This window comes from Globicephala melas, chromosome 11, assembly GCF_963455315.2.
Source record: "Globicephala melas chromosome 11, mGloMel1.2, whole genome shotgun sequence".
NCBI classification, from domain to species: domain Eukaryota; kingdom Metazoa; phylum Chordata; class Mammalia; order Artiodactyla; family Delphinidae; genus Globicephala; species Globicephala melas.
Genome location: NC_083324.2, coordinates 16,444,575 through 16,465,256, shown reverse-complemented (window position 1 = coordinate 16,465,256; position 20,682 = coordinate 16,444,575). Strand labels below are relative to the sequence as shown.

The 20,682-nt window shown below is 40.3% G+C and overlaps 1 protein-coding gene across 2 annotated transcripts in view; it reads right to left on the bottom strand.

Annotated features, from left to right (window-relative positions):
- Positions 1-20,682, bottom strand: part of CNTN3 (contactin 3) — a 362,773-nt gene that overhangs the window by 133,357 nt on the left and 208,734 nt on the right. For both annotated transcript variants that reach the window (XM_060308062.1, XM_030867739.2), the window contains exon 5: positions 15,621-15,716. In XM_060308062.1, coding sequence (XP_060164045.1) covers positions 15,621-15,716 — 96 coding nt within the window. The remainder of the gene's footprint in view (positions 1-15,620; positions 15,717-20,682) is intronic.

Here is a 20,682-nt window from a genome sequence, read left to right as displayed (position 1 = left end):
ACTTCAGAGAAACAATGAACTGAAGAATAACAAATAACCTCTGTGGGCAGTAGGAGAATCGTAACTGAGAAAATAACGAAGGTGTGAGTAAAATATAGCCAGGCCAAATGTTCTTCACAGAAGACCCATACCAAGTTTGGAATACTGGTAAACAAATACTTGATGGTAAAATGTAACACCACGTTGCATCCATTCAAAGATGTCTCAGCTTGATAAAGTATAAGGAACCATATTTTCCCTCCTATGTGGGTAGGGTACATATCATAGACACCATGTATATACAGGATACCATCTCCAGTGGGGGTTGGTGTTTGTGAGCAACGCGATGAGTCTCTAGTTGACCTTTCTTTGACCTGATACTTTCCAGCTTAGCCAGAATGGCCCAGGCAATCACTGGCTTCCTTCAGTCAGTTTATAACTCGGGGTAGGAAGGATCTTAAGAGGTCATCAACAGTGCTTGAATAAATTCTGTGCCATGGTGGCAGGCTGCAGACTTCAAACTCACGCGCTTCAAAGGAAATTAATTTCCCACTGGTCTTGCAACTTTGTGTTATATAAATCCCTGGATTTAAGACTAGGAATATTTCTGATGTGCTTTTGAAAATCTGATCTAACTAGAGTTTAAAAAAAGGAAAACAAAATTCCTCAGAACAAAGCGTGGTAGGCCTTTAATAAAAGGTTTGCATTGAGCAAGTCTCATCCCTGGATTATCTCCCTAGTACAGTAACTGGCTGGTTTTTAAAGGGTATCACAGAAATCAGACAGACAAGAATAGGGCATGATCAAGAGGCAGTGCATGTTTTCATTCTTTCAACTGCACTTGGAAGTTGTCCCTTTTCTTGGAGGGGACATGACTGAAGCCTGAAACTAACTTACAATTTGAATGTCTCTTGATGCATTTCCAAACTGGGCCAGACTGCTGGAGACATTCTCAAATATATGCCTTCACACCCGACCCCCCAATCCTGACAGAGATCATGCTGAACTTTTGTAAACTAACTTGGAATTCTCTAGAAAATGTCCTTCATTTTCCATGGGGAATTTTGTATGCAGCTTTGTTAAAGAATTCCTTTCCCTTCTTCAGGGCAATTTCCCTGCGAAGAAGGCTCTTGCATCCTCTGGTTCCAGAAGAATTTTCATAGAATTCATCTGTCCTTTTGTCTTCTAGTGAAGCCTCCCGTTGTTCCGGAGACCATTTGAAGGTTGTTTCCCTAAGTAACACTAGTATTCTACTAGCACTAAGATAGAGTATGATTGTCTATACATTTATGAACTTGATTATATTTTTTTCAATTTCAGGTGTAAAGGTTCTCAAGTCCTTTTGCCAACACACTACACACGGCTTAGATGAATCAGTTTTTCATGACACAAACTGTTCAAGAACTTTGCATATATGTAAGTGTTGTAAGTTATGTCCCCTATAAGGATGTCTTATCATAGTCCTAATATCCCAACTGCTAGTTGTCTCAATTCTTATTAAAATGGATTCAAGGGGGCTTCCCTGGTGGCACAGTGGTTAAGAATCCGCCTGCCAATGCAGGGGACAGGGGTTTGATCCCTGGTCCAGGAAGATCCCACATGCCGTGGAGCACCTAAGCCCGTGTGCCACAACTACTGAGCCTGTGCTCTAGAGCCCATTGAACCACAACTACTGAAGCCAGCGAGCCACAACTACTGAAGCCTGCGCGCCTAGAGCCCGTGCTCCGCAACAAGAGAAGCCACCACAACGAGAAGCCTGCGTGCCGCAACAAAGACCCAATGCAGCCCAAAAAAAAACAAAAAATGGATTCAAGGAATCTGTCTCTATTCATGTGCATAAGACCTGGAGGTTCACAAATGTAACAAGAGATATACATAGGTGCTATTCTTTCAGCAGAACACTCTCTCATTTTCAGTTCTAAATTTTCTCTACACAATACTTCCAACTGAAATTCCCAGGCTGTTCCGAAGGTTTGTTTCCTTTGACTCGGAAGCCAATTCTTGCATTGTTTTCTAGTTCTCCCAACTTGGAGATATCTGGAAATCCAGTGAGTTTTGTATTTCACCTATTCCTTTTACTTCCTGGAGATTTCCTTCATTGTATTATTATGCTCTGATCATGACTTGGTTTTAGCGAACAGCATTTCTTCCAATTTAGGTGAGGATTCTTAACAATGCTTTGTAGCTTGGAATACATACCCCCAATATACTTCATTAAGAATCAGAAATAAGTCATGGTCACTTTAATACCTTCCAATGCCTGTTGGAGATATGGAATTTTGTCTCTGTTCTACTTCAAAAATAGATTAACAAAGCCTTAATTTCACCCTCATTTTACATCTATATCTTGTTCTAATAGTCCTTTAAGCTTTCTTATTCTCTACTCTGGTACTGGAGCAGACAAAATTCTCTCATTGCCTGGCTAAGGACTCTTGAATCTCTGCCTCCCCCCTAATCTACGGTGTGGAATCCAAGACTCAGAACTAAGAAATAACTTTTACTCCTTACAGCACTGGATTAAAAAAACTCATACAGATTCTGTGTTATAGCCATGGGAAAAACAAAATATATGACATGAGCATCTGAAAGCAGCTGGCAATATTAAGTATGAGTCAAGAATTAACATTTCATGTTTATACCAGATGTCAGGTACACCACTTCTCTCTCTGAGCTGTCAAAAAGCCTAATACAGAGAGAAAAGGTCAAAGAATCCTGAGGGAGGTTAGTGGTGCTTAAAGGTTATAATGATTGAAAAAGATTTTGCTTTAAGTCTACATATGTCACCACTTCAGATGTCATTTCACATCACAAGTGGAAAACAGAATAGGCCTTCTTCAGAACTTTGCGGAATACAGTATGTTTTGGCAGTAGTGTTGAAAACACACTATGGTTTCTGTAAGCCAGCCAGCACAGGTCCCCTTATCTGAAGATCAGTGATTACAGATGATTGATGGACTCGTTTCCTCACCAGAAAACACGAGTCTGTTGTTATTACTATAACAGGTGTAATGTGATCCACACATAATTAATTGAATTTATAAAATGCCAGAAGTATACTTAGTCAAAAACATCCCTTAATTTTCTCCCCCAGTTTTCATAATGATATAATGAAGAATCCACCCCCTAATATATCAAGAGTTACAGTGAAGATGAATCAGAACAAATAATGGGAACTGACTCCAACTGCTCACTGATAAAATAAGATACACTTGTCCTCTACCCCTTCCCTTCCTTCCCTCCCTCCCTCCCTCCCTCCCTTTCTCTTTATAACTTATCAGTACAGAATTCTATCTTTAAAGAATATTTATGTGGAACTACAACATTTAAAATTGGTAAAAAAAAGAATTGCTCTATTTGAAGAGGGGGTTGGGGAAATTTGAGGTCTGTACACTAAGCTGTACCCTTTCACAAACCCTTAGAGCATTTAGCAGAGAATAGTCTGAAAATTACTGGTATGCATGAACTTCAAGCTATGTAAGCATTTCCTGAAGTGGACTTCTCAGAATATCTGGTCCCGCAAGATGCTATATAAACAAAGGGTTCTCTCGTCAAGTAAGTTTGGGAGAAGCTGTCCGCTAGACTCCTCCTCTAGGATATGTAAAATTAGTACTGTACTATTAAAAGCTCTGACAGGGACTTCCCTGATGGTCCAGTGGGTAGGACTCCACACTTCCAATGCAGGGGGCCTGGGTTTGATCCCTGATCAGGAAACTAGATCCCGCATGCCGCAACTGAGACCCCCTCGCAGCCTAAATAAATAATAAATAAGTAAATGTTAAAAAAATAAAATAAAAGCTCTGACAAATAAAAGAAAGATGCTTTCTTTTGCTTTCCCCAGCATTTCTGCAAAAGTGTTTTTTTTTTTTAAAAAAAACTGCCTCACTCTTTTGCATGATGCCTGTTGCATAAGAATACATAGTGAAAAAATGTTGCTCAGTGTCACACGAATGGTCTGTGAGCAAACGTATAAAACCACAAGAGAAAATAAGGAGTCTATGGTAGGAACACAGAATGTAACTTTACCTATTGTATTTAATATATCAACCCATGAATCAGATGATCCTGTCAGGGACACAGTGCACAGGAAGGTTCCTTATCTGTGGAGGGTGATCAATACTACTCAGTGCAGAGAGTATGTATGTGTCATGTTGTATAAAAATCAAAGGGGGGGGCTTCCCTGGTGGTGCAGTGGTTGAGAGTCCACCTGCCGATGCAGTGGATGCGGGTTTGTGCCCTGGTCCGGGAGAATCCCGCATGCCGTGGAGCGACTGGGCCCGTGAGCCATGGCCGCTGAGCCTGCGCGTCCGGAGCCTGTGCTCCGCAACAGGAGAGACCACAACAGTCAGAGGCCCGCGTACCGCAAAAAAAAAAAAAAAAAAAAAAAAAAAAATCAAAGAGGAAATTAAAAGAAATGATAGGAGTGGGTTGCAAAATGCATAATATTTCCAAATATATTAATGTCACTGAAAACATTAAGATTATTTTAGAAAAATGAGAAAAAAAAGAAAAAAAAATTTTTTTTTGGTTGCATCACACGGCTTGCAGGATCTTAGTTCCCCGACCAGGGATCAAACTTGGGCCCTCGGCGATGAAAGCGCCAAGTCCTAACAACTGGTCCACCAGGGAATTCCCCCCAAATTCTTAAACTTCTAGATTTACATAAAAATTTACCTTAGGAACAACAAATGATTTACTCATAGCTACAATGGAAGAATTAGTTACAATTCTGCTTAATTATTGTGTTTACTCTTGGGAATACAATGCTTCTTCATGGGAACTGGGCTTTAGCTGACATCACTGACCTTCCAAGTTCATCTCTTTCTAGATAAAATCAAATGTGGTCTCAAAAATTACAGAGTTTGTACTTACATATAATAAAACCTCACACATTAGACCCCCGTGGCTTTGCTCTGTTTAGTTGATTGGTTTATCCCCACTTTGGGGGCATAAAACATTTGCTAAGAAAAGTAATGCTGTAAACTAGACTAGATGGGGAGAATGTAAAATGAATCTGGAAAACTGTTTCCAGAAGGACTGAGATGCTACTTCCAAATACTGCAGGCCTCCAAGAGCCCATAATTAGCTGTTTTAATTAGCCTTGTTTGGAATTATTTTCTGTACTCTTGAATCTAACCAAAGTGAATTTTTAAAGGCTATAAAAAATACTCTTAACTCTTAGACACGTATACACTTAGGCTACTGAGTGAATGAGGCATTTTTAAAGATTAGCATTAATTGAATGCCCTTGAGGAAGAGACTTCTAACTGTGGCCCACAGGCTAAAGGCACCCTCAAACCAAGTACTGCCTGACCCATATTGTTAGCGTTTTGGAAAATTTTGCCAACATAGAGTTTCTACCTGTTCTTGCTTTTTCCATGGCACTAATCAGCTAGAACTGAGCAGCATCTGAACGCTTTGGGTGGTTTGAACATTTTGGGTGTCATTTTTCATCATGATATATTGTTGTTCTTACATCTTCTTGTTGGAAGAGTTAGGATAACTTAAACTAGTTATTGGATCTAGATCTCATCACATCTGGGGAAACTGAAAGAAAGACTACAAAGGCCAAATAGCTAAAGAAGAAAATAAGAGAGAACTTATGGTCGATTACATTATTATTAAAATTTTTTGTTGCTCCTCTCTGTGACATAATGGTTTCTGGCCCATTTGATCAGTATTGGCCATAATATGTGTTTCGCAAAATAGAATAGGAGGGCCTTCCCTCGTGGCGGAGTGGTTAAGAATCCTCCTGCCAATGCAGGGGACACGGGTTTGATCCCTGGCCCGGGAAGATCCCACATGCCACGGAGCAACTAAGCCTGTGCACCACAACTACTGGGCCTGTGCTCTAGAGCCCGCGAGCCTCAACTACTGAAGCCCGTGTGCCCTAGAGCCTATGTTCTGCAACAAGAGAAGCCACCGCAATGAGAAGCCCGCACACCACAGCGAAGAGTAGCCCCCATTAGCTGCAACTAGAGAAAGCCTGCGCACAGCAATGAAGGTCCAACACAGCCAAAAATAAATGATAAACTAATTAATTAAAAAAATAGAATGGGAGCAGAAATGATGTATATATACCACCTGTGAACAGACTGAATGAGTCTGACAAGTTTCTTTTCTTCCTGCCATGAGAATGGCATAACCCAGACAAGGGCTACTTTTTCCCAAAATAAACAGGTCCCATGGAATATAGCTGCAGCCAACCCATAGCATAGAGCCTACAAAACTGGAAATAACTCTTCATTATTATAAGCCCTTGAGACTTTGGAGTCATTTGTTACTGAGACTTTGGAGTCATTTGTTACTGCAACAGAACCTAGTAAAAGCTGACTGATAAGCAGCAAATTTTATATAAACAGTGAAAGTAACATCTCTATGTGTTTAATATGCCAAACGTGTCTGTGTCTAGTGAATTTAACTTAAGAGGACATTAGGAAAAAAGCCATAGTAATAACTTAACCAGCAAATGGAAGATATGTGTGACAAAACGCTTAATAAACTCAGAAAAGAACTGTATTTTCTGTGTTGTGAAAATTGCATATGAAGTAAATGATGCTGTTAAGTGATTTCAATATGTTACTGAGAAAAGAACAAAAAATTGCCCAAGTCTCAACACCTGGCCCTGCTCATTAATCTGAAGCACTTGGCTGGCCCCTGCAGACCTCTGAGAATACAGAAAGGTGGTCACTGTGATGTTTCTTTGGATGCATTGACTGACCCTTGTAATCTTACTGAAAACATTGCACATGTTTCATTTTAAAATTTTAGTTTTCAATACTGGTATCCTTTCGAAGTCAAACTTCCTAAAGTTAATAGGGAAAAATAGGTTTTAAATAAGAGCCAGGTCTAAAAGGGAAGAAGGAAAGTAACTGATTTTGAAAATCCTCCCCTACAATATCAGTCTGATTTTTACTCCAGATGGGCATACCCCCTTGAGATGAACACTCTCACAGAAACACACAGACACAATAACAACAATAAACAAATCCAAACTACTCAGGGGTAAGATGCCAAGCAGTGCCTGGAGGATTAAAAGCTACGCACACTTAACCAATGCCCAGTTTCTGTGATTATCAACAAGCACAGGTGACTGCCCGGCACCTACCAGCTACTCCACACAGGGGAAAGTGGATGAATGCCGTGAAATATTCAGCTACACGCCTAGGCACACCGTCAACCATGCTCTCTAAGGCAGCTAATGTTAATGAAGGAAAAATTCAGCTGGGATAGGAATTGCCTAGCTTATAAATAAATGAACATCAATGTCCTATATAAGCCAAGAATTCCACTTCCCTTTTAAAGTCCAAAATGTCCTACTTAATAAAATGCAACTCCTGAAATACTTCAATGCTTACACTTGCTCCATCATAAATGACATTTCTCTACTCCTTAAAACATTTCTTTAAGGCATTTAAATTTGTACGACATGATGATAGTGGGTCTCAAAGTGTGGCTCAATGTCCCGCTGAGTCAAAAATCCCCTGGGTCATTCACAAAGAATGCAGATTCCCAGAAAAGACTCCACACTAAGGAATCAGAATCTCTGAGAGTGGGATCGTGGAATACACATTTTTAACAAGTCCTCCAAATGAGCTTCTTATACAGCCACTAGAAATCATGAAACACAGCCTCTTAAGACACACTGTATCTTATACGTCTCTGGTCCTAACCTGCTTGTGCTTATTTTCAAAAGCACAGGTCTATCTAAAGGTGGCAGAGAGAAGCCAGTTATACTACCAACCCATTCCCACTTCCCCCACGACACACAATGGACCTCCTTTGCTCTCAGTGTGACCATGTGATTGGGAACCAGTCAGCAGAATGTGCACATAAGTGACACGTGCCAACCCCTCCAGGCACATGTCCACAAGAACCATCCATGGGTCACCTCTCCCCTTTTTTCCCTGCCAGCTGGACCAAGACAGAGGCAGAGACCACAGATGTTAGATGCTGAAACGGAGAGGCATAAATGGATGAGGCCAGAGATCTATGATCAAAAGCACTTGATGTGGATTTTATCTGAGCAAGAAATACAGTTCAGTTTAAGCTAATATATTTTCAGGTTTCTTTGTTAACAGTAGCTCACGTAAGCTTAATTAAAACACCAGTACATATAAATGCATTTCTACAGCAAAGCAACGAACATTTAACTCTCCCTCTTGCTAGCGTACAGATTAAGTCTTAGGTTTCACCTAGCGCTACTATGTTATTTGTTTTTTTCTGACAAAAAGCACTGACTAACAATCACCCTTAATTTCTGCTTAAGATGTCAGGAATCAAAGCCTTTACCATCCTTGATTTGTACTAAATTAACAATGCAATGTTTACGTAAAGCAGAAAACATCAGAGTTCTCCTATCTTAAAGTAAGTTCTTGTAGAAGCACTATCATTCTAACAGTGGATTTAAACTTGCAGCTCACACACGTGATTTTTTTTTTTTGATGAGCTTAACACTCCTTCTGACTTCTGTTTGTGGGTGGATGGAATCACAGCAAGGAAAACTCGGCGGTCTTTCGAGTGGGAGAAAATGATTTGCTCACTGTACTATAGCAGACTATTTATGGGATCTGAGAATGAAATGGGCGGGGGGAGCGGGCTTGAACCCATGCTGCTCTGATGAAATGTATGTGGAGTAGTCACTGGCAACCCTGAAATCTGGGGGAAACTCACTCGTAGACTGAACACGTAAATAATAATGAATGCACAGTTTCTTTAAATTGTCTTCTGTGACCCTGCCTCCTTCCAGGGCCATCTGTGGTATGTTCAGTTCTGACCTCAATCATAAAAGGATGCTGGGACAGCCCAGGGACGGGTGTAGCCCTAACAATAATGCCCTCTACATTAGTGATGAGACTTCGGTTGTAAAAAACAGACACCCACTAGACTCAGCTGAAAATAACAAAGGGAACAGAATATATATCCATATACTGGGGCTGCTGCATAGCGCCCAAGGGCAAGAAAGCAGCTTCCAAGGGAGAAAGGTTGGAGGGCCCGCAGCCAGGCAGTCCCTAGTCTTTACGCTGTTCCTGGTCTCTGTTTTTAGCCTCTGCAGGGCTGCATCTCTACACCATGTGCGTCAGCTTTCTTGGCATGATAGAAAGGATCTGCCTCAAACTTCCAAATTCAAAACTTAGAGCCTGTCAGGTCAATTTTCAAACTGGCAGGAGAGAGCAGCTGATTGACCCAGCTTGTGTCAGGTGTCCTCCTCTGGGCCAATCAGCAGTGGCCTGCTGGAACATGCTAGGCGTGGTTCCAAGCCCATGGAGGCAATGGAGGCAATACCCAGGAGGAGAGGCAGTCACTGCTTGTGTCGTTAAACAAAACGCAAGCGAATCTAAAACCTCCACCACATAATCCAACCCTGACGGCTGGAGGAAGGAAACCCAAGCGCTGTCTAGAAACAGGTTTTCTAAAACGGGGTAAAAAATGTACAAATGTACCCTGGGGTACATGAAGAAAATATAGTAAGCCCCCTTTAAAAATTTACTTACATATTTTAATTTTATATTTTTCTACCTAGTAAACATATTAGGATTATAGTATATTTTTATCTATATATATAAATCAGACATTTCAAGCCACTCACATATATGCCCCTGGGGACAGGGGGATTCCTATTTATCTTTCTATTGCCTTGCACGCTGAGAAAAGTACATTTAACTCGGAAAGTGGTTTGGGTAGGGTTCAAAAATACTGACTTGAATACATTCCTATCAAGTTTATCAGCAGTGCTTTCAGTTTCTTCTGTATTCAATACTAAGATTATTCAAGTAAAGGGCCATATATATTACAGTAAAATAGCATTATAAGACATAAACATCTTCCACACGTCAACAGATATTTGATGGATGCATGAGTAAATCAAAATATGGATAAAATAGATGGATGGATAGATGGACAGATGGAAGAAGGAAGGAAGGGAGGAAGGCAGACTCAATGAATATTTTTAGTTCATAGTTTCCACATTCAAGCACTTCGGAGAAACTCAGGATTTTTCATCTCCATTTCCAACCACAAAATGGATGTTCAGCAATTAAGACTATATGAGACAACAGATACTCCCTTCAGAGATCAATTTTACTGTTATCCACATAGTAGCACCTGAGGTTTATGTGTCAACCGATTCACAACATACTTGTCTGAATACTACTGCGAATTTATTAATATTCTGGGCACCCATAAATGTCAACAGTCACATCAGCATTGGCATATATTCAAAAAACACTTTTACAATTGTGATACATTATTCGTTCAGTCTACAGATGGATTCTCTCTTTCTTGTGACATGTTAACATATCTGACTCCCAGGCTTAGAAGCAATAAATTAGGAGCAATATTCTATAGTGCAGAGAGATGCTTATTCCTCAATAACCCACCAACCATCAGCTTTCTCTAGATTTCATAATTTGTGATGGCAGAAAGACCTGCTACGATGCAACTTTCAGATACATTGCTTCAGGGAAGGGGAAACCCTTGGGTTCTCAAAGCAACGTTTTATATAGTGACCAGTGATGCAAATGCCATGGGAGCCAGAAAGCACATTCTGCCCATGAACGTATTATGTATTCCCTACTTCAAAGTTTTGTAAAAAGCTGTTGTTTTAAATTTGACTAGACTACAAACATGAATAGTAGAGTGTAGTTCAAGGAAAGATGAATGCCTAAGCCAAGGTGGTGCTAAGGTTACACATTAAGGTATTTGGGGAAACTACTGTTTTGGGTCAAAATCACATCCCAAAACACTAGGTAATGTCTCATCGCCCTGAAGCAAGGTCTAGCAACTGCACAAGTGTTTCCAGAACATTCCTACTTGGAAATTTTTCTTCAAGTTGCCCCATCTAAACTACCTGAGGTGACTTTTGTTTTTTGGTCCTAGGGAAAGAAACAAAAAGATGTTGGCACAGAGGGTGTAAATCCCATGCCATCTGGTTATGTTGCTAACAGCTGTCACCTCTGTCACACCAGGATTTACAAAGAAATTTTTAGCATGAAGTTGCTTCATCCTCCACTACCTGCTGTTTAGCATCTCACCCTCTTCCTTTTCACATCCCAAAGGATGGCAGTGTCCAGGGCTGTCATTGTAAGAAGAATATGCACAGAGCACAGACGTTGGAAGCTGGATCAGAGACCAAAGCTGTTTGCTTATGAAACACTGGGAAATACTCAGGTCTATTTTTAACTCAGAATAAATCTCATCAGGCATCCTTGGACAAAAACCAAGTCTTTATTAACATGTATGGAGGCAATAACTTGATTAACCTATGAATTCCTGTCTAATTAGTATTTATCATGAAAAGCCCATGAACTAGTCTTGTATCCTTATTTATATTAGGATAATATTTTTGTGCATTTGAATTTCAACGATCTTGTAGTGATATCAGCAACTGACTGGTAACGACACTAATTCCCAGCTTTTCACACTATTGGTAATTAGATTGATAACTAACCCACGGATAATCCATGGCTGGTACCTTATTTTTGGCATGTCACTTCCTGATTTTCCAACGAATTTTCAAGAGGATACTAATTCCTTTCACCTTAGAGAGATGTTGGATTATTCTGCAGAGAAGACAATGAATAGGAAGTGGCAGAAAGTGTCACAGAATGAGTGGGAGATGAGACCCCTCTCAGAGGACAGTAACCTGCATTGCTTAGGAGTTACGGGGACTCCCAGGAAACATTTCTGTCACCCATCAGGAAACAATTTTTCCTTCTCTGGCGTCATATAAATGGCAACTGCTCTTAAGCAAAGCAACCCCAGGTTGCAGCTACTTGCTTATAAATTATCTGCATAGACAAATGATTTAAGGGAGTTTGAATAATATATTCAGTTTCCATACTTTGGGACTCCTATTTGGGTTCTTTTTTTGCATATCTCCCTTGTCACTTATCCAGTTCCTCTCCATACGTTTCATCAAAAGAATCTCCTAGCAGATGATTTATTTCCACCAACAGCCAGCACCCTGCTTAGCAACTAAGCAGCACTCAATAAATAGAGACTACTATTATTATTTGTTATTATTATTATTTCACCCCTGTGTCTACTCTGTCAGGCTGTGATTCTGTTAGAGCATATGATATAATAAAATACGATGATGTCTTCAGTAATCAGAAAACAACAACAAAATTAAAAATTTCCGACCACTGAGAAGGGACCAAGTAGAAGTGAGTAAAAGCAATACAGCAGTTAAGACAGAGAAGGGAAGGTCGTGTCCTGCAGAGACCACGGGACTTTGTGGAAAGAGGACACAATGGATCACAGCGGGGCCATGTGTGCCCCATATCACATGTACTGATAAATCCTGGAGTCACGGCTTCAGCTGCTCTGTACTGCCTCACATCCTCCACTGAATGAAAAGTCCCTCAGTCCACAAGGGGATGAAGCGGAGCGGATACCAGCTGCTGTGGGCAGAGTTCCCCGTCATCTGTCAGTGTCTGCACCTGTCTGCTTGGCACCCAGCTCGTATTACTTGTTAAACGCTTTCACCTCTAGAAACAGAGTTTGCAGTGCATTCTCAGAAAGCATCTGTAACTGGCCCAATCTAAAGAGGATTCCTTTATTCATTTCATGAATGTGTTCATTTGTTCAACCGTTATTTACTGACTGCTTGTCATAAACCAGCCTTGTGTCAGGCACTTGGGTGCAGAGCAAACCTGGACATAGGCTCTGTCTTCAAGAAGCTCCCATACCAAGAAGTCAGGGCAGGGGATGTAAATTGTGACTTGGCAGACTCAACATTAGGTAGACTTGGATCAATGGCAATCCTGTTCTCAGCATCTAAACCTGACGCTCTGGTCCCTATCATTCTCCTGCACAATCTAGCATGCAGGAAGATATGCTATTGTTCAGTGGTTCGCTCCCCCATGCATGCCACGGGGTCTTAAGAGCTAATGCACCGCATCTGGAAAGATCTCTTTCCTTCTTTGCCAACAATTCTACTGACTTTCACAGTCACCCCGGACTGTGAGCTTTAAAAATGAAAAGACCACTATATGAAGTCGCCAAGGCAGAGAGGAATCATAACTTAGAGGTTGTCATTACTTAGGAGAGTTGTGACTGGCCAGCAGTTCTCCAATTTCATGACAATGGAAAAGATTCACCTTTTGGAACATGTTTTATCCAACAGCTTATTAAGACTTCCTCACTGTGTGCATGCCCAGTCAACTAAAAGATCCCCTCCTTTGTTATCAGCAAGTACATCTAATCATAAAAATGTTTAAAGAAGATCACTTAGACTTTTAATTTGGGTCAACAGTTCCAACACACATCATACACAAGACCGCCCAGCTACTATTTTATGTTGCTTTTAAAGAATAAACTTTAGTTATTTTGATACTTGCTTACTAGGTGTACTTCTAACCATTATTAATGTCTACCTAAAACATCACTCCCTTTTTTTTCTCATAATAAAACCCTTCTTGGGCTTCCCTGGTGGCGCAGTGGTTGAGAGTCCGCCTGCCGATGCAGGGGATGTGGGTTCATTCCCCGGTCCGGGAAGATCCCACATGCCGCGGAGTGGCTGGGCCCGTGAGCCATGGCCGCTGAGCCTGCGCGTCCGGAGCCTGTGCTCCGCAACCGGAGAGGCCACGACAGTGAGAGGCCCGCGTACCGCAAAAAAAAAAAAACAAAAAACAAAACAACAAAAAAAACTCTTCTTTTCTTTTGGAAAGTACACCTTTCTCATCTCAGTGCTTGCCAGTAGATGGAGCTGACTCTGGTTCTCTGCTGGAGGGGAAAATCTCATGAGCAAGGCTGATCCAATGAAAATCAGGAGCCACTGAGCAACAGGTTGTCTGGTCCGTTAGGATCCTTAGCACTAAGGACCAGAAGGCCTGGAGGTGCCAGGAGCCACCTGTGCTACCACAGGGAGTCTACATGACAATGGAATCAACATGGAGGGAAGCAGAGCCACGAAACAGCAAGAAAGACCAGCCGCTTATGAAATTCGTTAAACCATTGGGTCCAATAGATCGGGTTCTCAGGGAGCAAATATTAGAGCCTGGGATAAAGATTTTGACCAAAGCTCAAAACCTGTGAAAGCAAGGAGGCAGAAGCAGGATTTGAGATAAGAAAGAAGTCAGACTGTCGTGGCCCAAAAAGCCTTGGTCATGCTGGAAGGAAGCTCTGGATTGAGCCCTCCCCACTAGAACTGTCCAGTGTTGGGCAGAAGGGGCTGACCCCTTATATCCTCTCCTTGTGCGGTCACCAGATGCAGGCAGTTCCTGGAAGGGCGAGACCCTGGGCAAGTGGCTCCTGCAGCCAAGGTGATCAGGAAGAAGCTGAGAGCTGGAGGCCACTGGCTGACCCCGCTGCCCACGGTGAGGCGGCGAGTCATTCTGGGTGGTACATCGCTGTGTCAACCACACAGCTCTAGTAGGAAGCACATGCTCAACCCAGTTATATGAGCCGTATAAACTCCCTATTTTCTTCAAGCCAGTTTGAGCTCAGTTACTTTTACTGCTCATCAAGAGAGTCCATGCTTCCCTTCAAAGTCACAGGTCCTCGGAAACTTCATGATTTCAGCAAAATAGACACTCCCGAAGTAGACTGGGGAGCCCAATTTAAACCCATACTCACCAACGCGAGGGCAGGCACGGCAGCTAATCAAGGCCCAAATCTGCAGTCTGCAGCTGGCTCAGACATTTCAAATGATCAAATACTGAAGACGGGAAATGTCTGTTTCATTGGGCTGAGGATTTTGTGATTAAAACTGCCGAGCCACTGGGCAAAAAGGACTTTGGTTTGGATGTCACAGAACAAAGAAAGTCCAGCATACTGACATCTGAATAAGCTTTATTATAATGGGAAGAAGACTTCTCAGTTTCATCTCTGGTCAGAAAGCTTCTCTCTAACCTATTTATCTCTCAGGAATTCTCATCCTCTCATAACAGAATGTGTCTGCTTCTCTGACAACAATGATTCATACATTAATAATGCCTTCTTTGTTCCTGCAAGTGACCAAGTTTGTAATAGTGAGCGTGAGAGGAAAATCCAACCAGCACTTCAGGCTCTTACCGGGGAGCGGTACTTATTAAATTATTTTCATATGTGCAGAAGTTCATTTTCATTCTTGGTAACTATTTTGTTAACCTTGTGAATTTCCAGCAATATTTCAATTTATAGCAATATAGCATAAAATTTGCAATTCCAACACCCCAATAAAATGATGTGAATACACATACATATTTCATTTTCAATATATATATTACACATATATCAAGAGGTGCAACAGCATATATCAATAAGCATGTGTAAGCGTGTATGCATAAGGCTGGAGAGAGAGACAGAGAGAGAGAGAAACCACAAAGACACCAATGTACGTCACGGTCTACAACTAAATAATGAATGATAATAGTGTAAGGATGAAGCATTGTTCAGCACCATTAGGTAATTGAAATTAACTTGATCTTGCTTGCCTTTAGAACCTTCCTTGCTGAAATGAGTAAATTATGTTTATAATCTCCTCTGGATAGACTGTTTTTTGTAGAGTTTCTTATACTGCAACTCAACTGACAGAATCCAATGCTTGGATTATCAAGTTTCTCAGGGTAATTTATGGAAGCAATAACAGTACATATGCTGTGGGTCTCGCCCCAAAACTTGTTTAATAAACATAAAAGCAAAAACAGAGCACTTGTTACCTCCAGAGTGTGGCGGGAGGCCACAGAGCAGGACAACTCCCTGTCCTTCACGCACTGACACTGTACTTCTCATTTTGGTTTTAAAATTTTCCAGATCTGATTTGAAAACAAAACAAAACAGAATTTCAGAAAGGACCATAAATTTAAAATGTTCACATAGAGACATTCCTCTTTTTTAGGATAATAAAAAATCCCATCTCAGGAACCTCAGGAGGAAAACATTTAACATTTGCTTTGAGAAGGAAAAGTAGGATTTTGATTTCTTTATTAAGGCTTCTAGAAATGCAGCAATAGAAACAAAAATACGTACCCACTAATCCTGTAAATTAAACCCACATATTCCTTTTTATCTGTAGCTGTAAAAAAATACAAACTGTTTTTATTATTGGTCAAATAATTTTTTTCAAGTATTTAATAAAGCAATTAAGGCAAATATTATTTTGATCACCAGTGGTTATTTTTAAAAATCATTTAATTTCTTTCAATAATAATCCAGGACAGCAAATTCCAATTCATATTCTCCAGCTTAAATTATAGCATGGAGAAAATTCTATGGGCTTCATTTTGAACAAAGCTTAAGCCTACGGGGAAAAAAGGAAGAAACATTTGTTTCTCTAAACTATGATTTAAAAAAAAAAGTACTGGTCTTCCCTGGTGGCGCAGTGGTTGAGAGTCCGCCTGCCGATGCAGGGGACGCGGGTTCATGCCCCGGTCCGGGAAGATCCCACATGCCGCGGAGCGGCTGGGCCCGTGAACCATGGCCGCTGAGCCTGCGCGTCCGGAGCCTGTGCTCCGCAACAGGAGAGGCCACAACAGTGAGAGGCCCGCGTACCGTAAAAAAAAAGTACTGTGCATTCCATAGTTAATATATGCTGTGGTGTCACTTTCTGTATGAGAACAATTACACTGTCAATTTGTGAAAGAATATACTCATTTCATAGCTTTTAAGGGTTGATATAAATTGCCTATGTGGTGACTATGAAAAGTAAGGCAGTGTATGTATTTTAAAACACAACTTGAAAAATTTCAACTTTGAAAAATGCAAAAACCAAAATAATCTTCTTCAACTTGATAAAACTACCAACTGTAGACATGTATGAATTTTCTGAGCACCATAAATCAATACATCAATGGGAAATTAGAAGGCCTATGTGTTTCATTTTATTGTTACTGAAAAACAGTATTAAATTGCTAGCTTTTAAGCATGGAATAAAGCAATTCAGCAAAACTCACATATGTGTGACTATAAAAGGAGAAAAAATAGTGTTTATGGACTTATTTTATTCAGAAGTTACCCTACAAAAGTGATATAACGTAGCATTATATCATCTTAAATCTATAACCAAATGCAGCATTATCAAAACATTAAGGCTTTTGAAGTGTAACTGAGCTGGAACTGCAAAATTGTACTATCCAAACGTTTCCCAAAGACTAAGTGGAGGAGTACATCATATCAGAATGTAGCCCATACATGGAAAAATAATTTCAAATCATTATATTTTGACAACCAAGTATGCATCATAATTACTGATTTTCTGTCCAATTCCTTGTTTTCTTCTGTTATATAACTTCATATCATAAAACATATTCATCACTGATTTTACCTAGAATACACCAAAAAGGATAAAAAAAAGGTTCTACGGAAACTAACAATGTCTCTTCTCCTCCATAGGTGAAAACCTCTTTTGCCTAAACACTAACACTGTCACAGGTTTGTCCATTGCTCTGGACATTTGCAGTGATACTATCTCTACAGTATATAAGGGCAAAGAACATTATTTTTGGATACCTGATGTGGCCAGTTCATGGAGAACATGCATTAGGAAGAGCAAACAAAAATAACTGTAGTGGCCTGAAGTGTTTTCCCGGCTTTTTTTTTTTTTTTTAACCCTAGGGACTATAGAGATCAAAGTAGTAAAAATATCCAAAAAGTCTCAGATTACTGAAATATCCTGGCAGATTATATATGCAACCTAAACCCAAGTCAAGGCTGCATATGGTCCAATCTTGACAAGAACTGTATCAGAACAAGCCCTGTTTAGGAGTCAAAGTAAATAAGAAGTCATTCCAGAAATTATTTGGTAGAAACCTCTCAGATTTTTCTTCCTGTCTCCTAATTCTTGCAAAATGTGACATTATTCACATTTTGTGAGCCTCTAATTAGCCAGATTTTAAGAAGAAACCAACTTCATAAAGAGCATCTACAAAGAACTACAACTAGCATCATATTTGATGGTGAAAGACAATGTTTTCTGCCAACTTCAGGAATACGACAAGGATGTTCATTCTAGCCACTTGCAGCCAACATCATACTAGAAGTTCTGACCGCTGCAATAAGAAAAGAATAAAAAATAAGACGCATACAGTTTCTAAAGGAAGAAATAAAATGACTCCTATTTGCAGATGATACGATTGTCTAAATAGAAAATAGGAAGGCACCTACAAAAACAAAAAGCAAACCAAAAAATTCCCACTACAAAGTGAGTTATAAATAGGTCACAGGATACAATTTCTAGAGAGTAACAATAAACCTGCAGAAACCAAAATTAAAGACACAAAATTGCTTACAATCATTTCAAAGAAAATACAGTACTTAGGTATACAGATAATAAAACATACAAAGGATCTATATGCTGCAAGTTCCAAGATACTGATAAAAAAGAATCAGTCTAAATAAAGTGAAGACACCTACTGTGTTCATGGATTGGAAGATTCAGCATAGTTTCAACTGTCCCCAAATTGATAGATAGATTTAATGTAATTCCTGTCAAAATTCCAGCAAGGTTTTTGGTTGTTTTACTTTTATATTTTTTGTAGATGTAGGCAGGCTTGTGCTAAAACTTACATAGAAAAAGCACAGGCCCTAGAATAACTAAGACAATCTTGACTAAGAAGAATAAAGTGGAAAGAACCACTCTACCTAGTACTAAGACTTATTATGTAGCTACAATGAGCGAGACAGTGTGGGAACGGCAGAGGGACAGACACATAGAACAATGTAATAAAACAGAGAATCCAGAAACAGATGCACACAAATATGCTGAGCTGATTTTTGACATATGTGCAAAAGCAATTCAATGGAAGAAGGGCAGCCTTTCAATAAACGGTGCAGGAGCAACTGGACAGCCATAGGGAAAAGAATGAACCTTGCCCTCAACCTCACTCATATATGAAAATTCAAAATGGATTTGAATGTAAATGTAAGACATAAAAATATAGAAATATAGACCTTTTAGAGAAAAATATAGGAGCACATCTTTGGGATCTAGGGTTAAGCAAAAAGGTTTTAGGCTTGACAGTAATAAACTGGACCTTACAAAATTTAAAACTTTTGCCTTGTGAAAGTGCATGGGAAAAGGATGAAAAGACAGGCAACAGGAGAAAATATTTTCAAATCGCTTATCCAGTAAAGGAATAGTATCCAGAATAAGTCCTCTTAAAACTCAATAGTAAAAAACGAAACTATCCATTTAGAAAATGGGCAAAACAATGAACAGGCATTTCACTGAAGAAGATACAGAGATGGCAAATAAGGACATGAAAAATGTTCAACATCATTAGCCATCAGGGAAATAGAAATTAAAACTGCAATGAGGTATCACCGCACACCTATCAGAATGGTTAGCAACCCCTATCAGACCTACAGCGACAACACTAAACCCCATAAAGGATGTGGAGAAACAGAATCGCTCATACATTGTTGGTGGCTGTATGACTGTACAGCATTTCACAGCCACTCTGGAAGCAGTTTGATAGTTTCTTCAAAAACTAAACACACAATTGCCATATGATCCAGCCATCGCACTCTTGGGCATTTATCCCAGGGAAGCAAAAACATATTTTCACAAGAAAACCTGTACAGAAAAGTTTGTACAGCTTTATTCATAATAGCCCTGAACTGGGGACAACCCAGATGTCCTTCAATGGATGAACGGTTAAACAAACAGTAGTGCACACATTTCCTGGAATACTACTCAGCAATAAAAAGCAATGGACTATTGACACACCCCACACTTGGATGAATCTTCAGAGAATAATGCTAAGTGAAAAAAGCAATCCTGAAAGGCTACATGCTGTACGACTCCATTTATATAATATGTTTAAAATTACAGAATTTCAGAAACAGAGGATGCATTAGTGGTTGTCAGTGTTTAGGGAAGTTGGGGCAGGGATATGGGTGTGGTTATAAAAGGGCACTGTGAGGGATCTCGACCACAGTGTGGATACACAAACTATACATGATACCATTATAGAGAACTAAATACACACACACACACACACACACACACACACAAATAAGTACATATACAACTGGGGAAATCCGAATTAAAAAACAAAGATAAAATCTAGCTCTCCATATTTTTTTACTTTCTTTCCTCTTCCTCCACCCCACCTACAGGCCACAAGTGGCTCACCTTGATTGCCTTTCTGGTCACCACCTATGCTGTGCTGCTCTAAGATATCCCAAGTTCTGGTCACACCCTGGAGACATTATCTCCCAAGATATCAAAAGGAGGTATGCAGAGCCAGGAGAGAAATACACTCCTTACTTTGACTGCTTTTCCTATGAATATTCACATGGACCATTCCTGGTGTATAAAATACTCTACCTTGACACCTGTCTGTTAATTTTATTTATTGGGCTAGGTTTTCTATGGGCTGCTCAAACACTTCACACTTTCAGGTTGATCTCCCCTAGAGGGGTGGGATAGGGAGGGTGGGAGGGAGACGCAAGAGGGAGGAGATATGGCGATGCATGTATATGTAGAGCTGATTCACTTTGTTTTACAGCAGAAACTAACACACCATTGTAAAGCAATTATACTCCAATAAAGATGTTAAAAAAAAAGAAGAATCTGCTTGCTAATGCAGGGGACATGGGTTCAAGTCCTGGTCTGGGAAGACCCCATGTGCCATGGAACAACTAAGCCCATGCGCCTAGAGCCCGTGCTCTTCAACTAGAGAAGCCACCGCAATGAGAAGCCCGCGCACCGCAACGAAGAGTAGCCCCCGCTGGCCGCAACTACAGAAAGCCCGTGCACAGCAACGAAGACCCAACGCA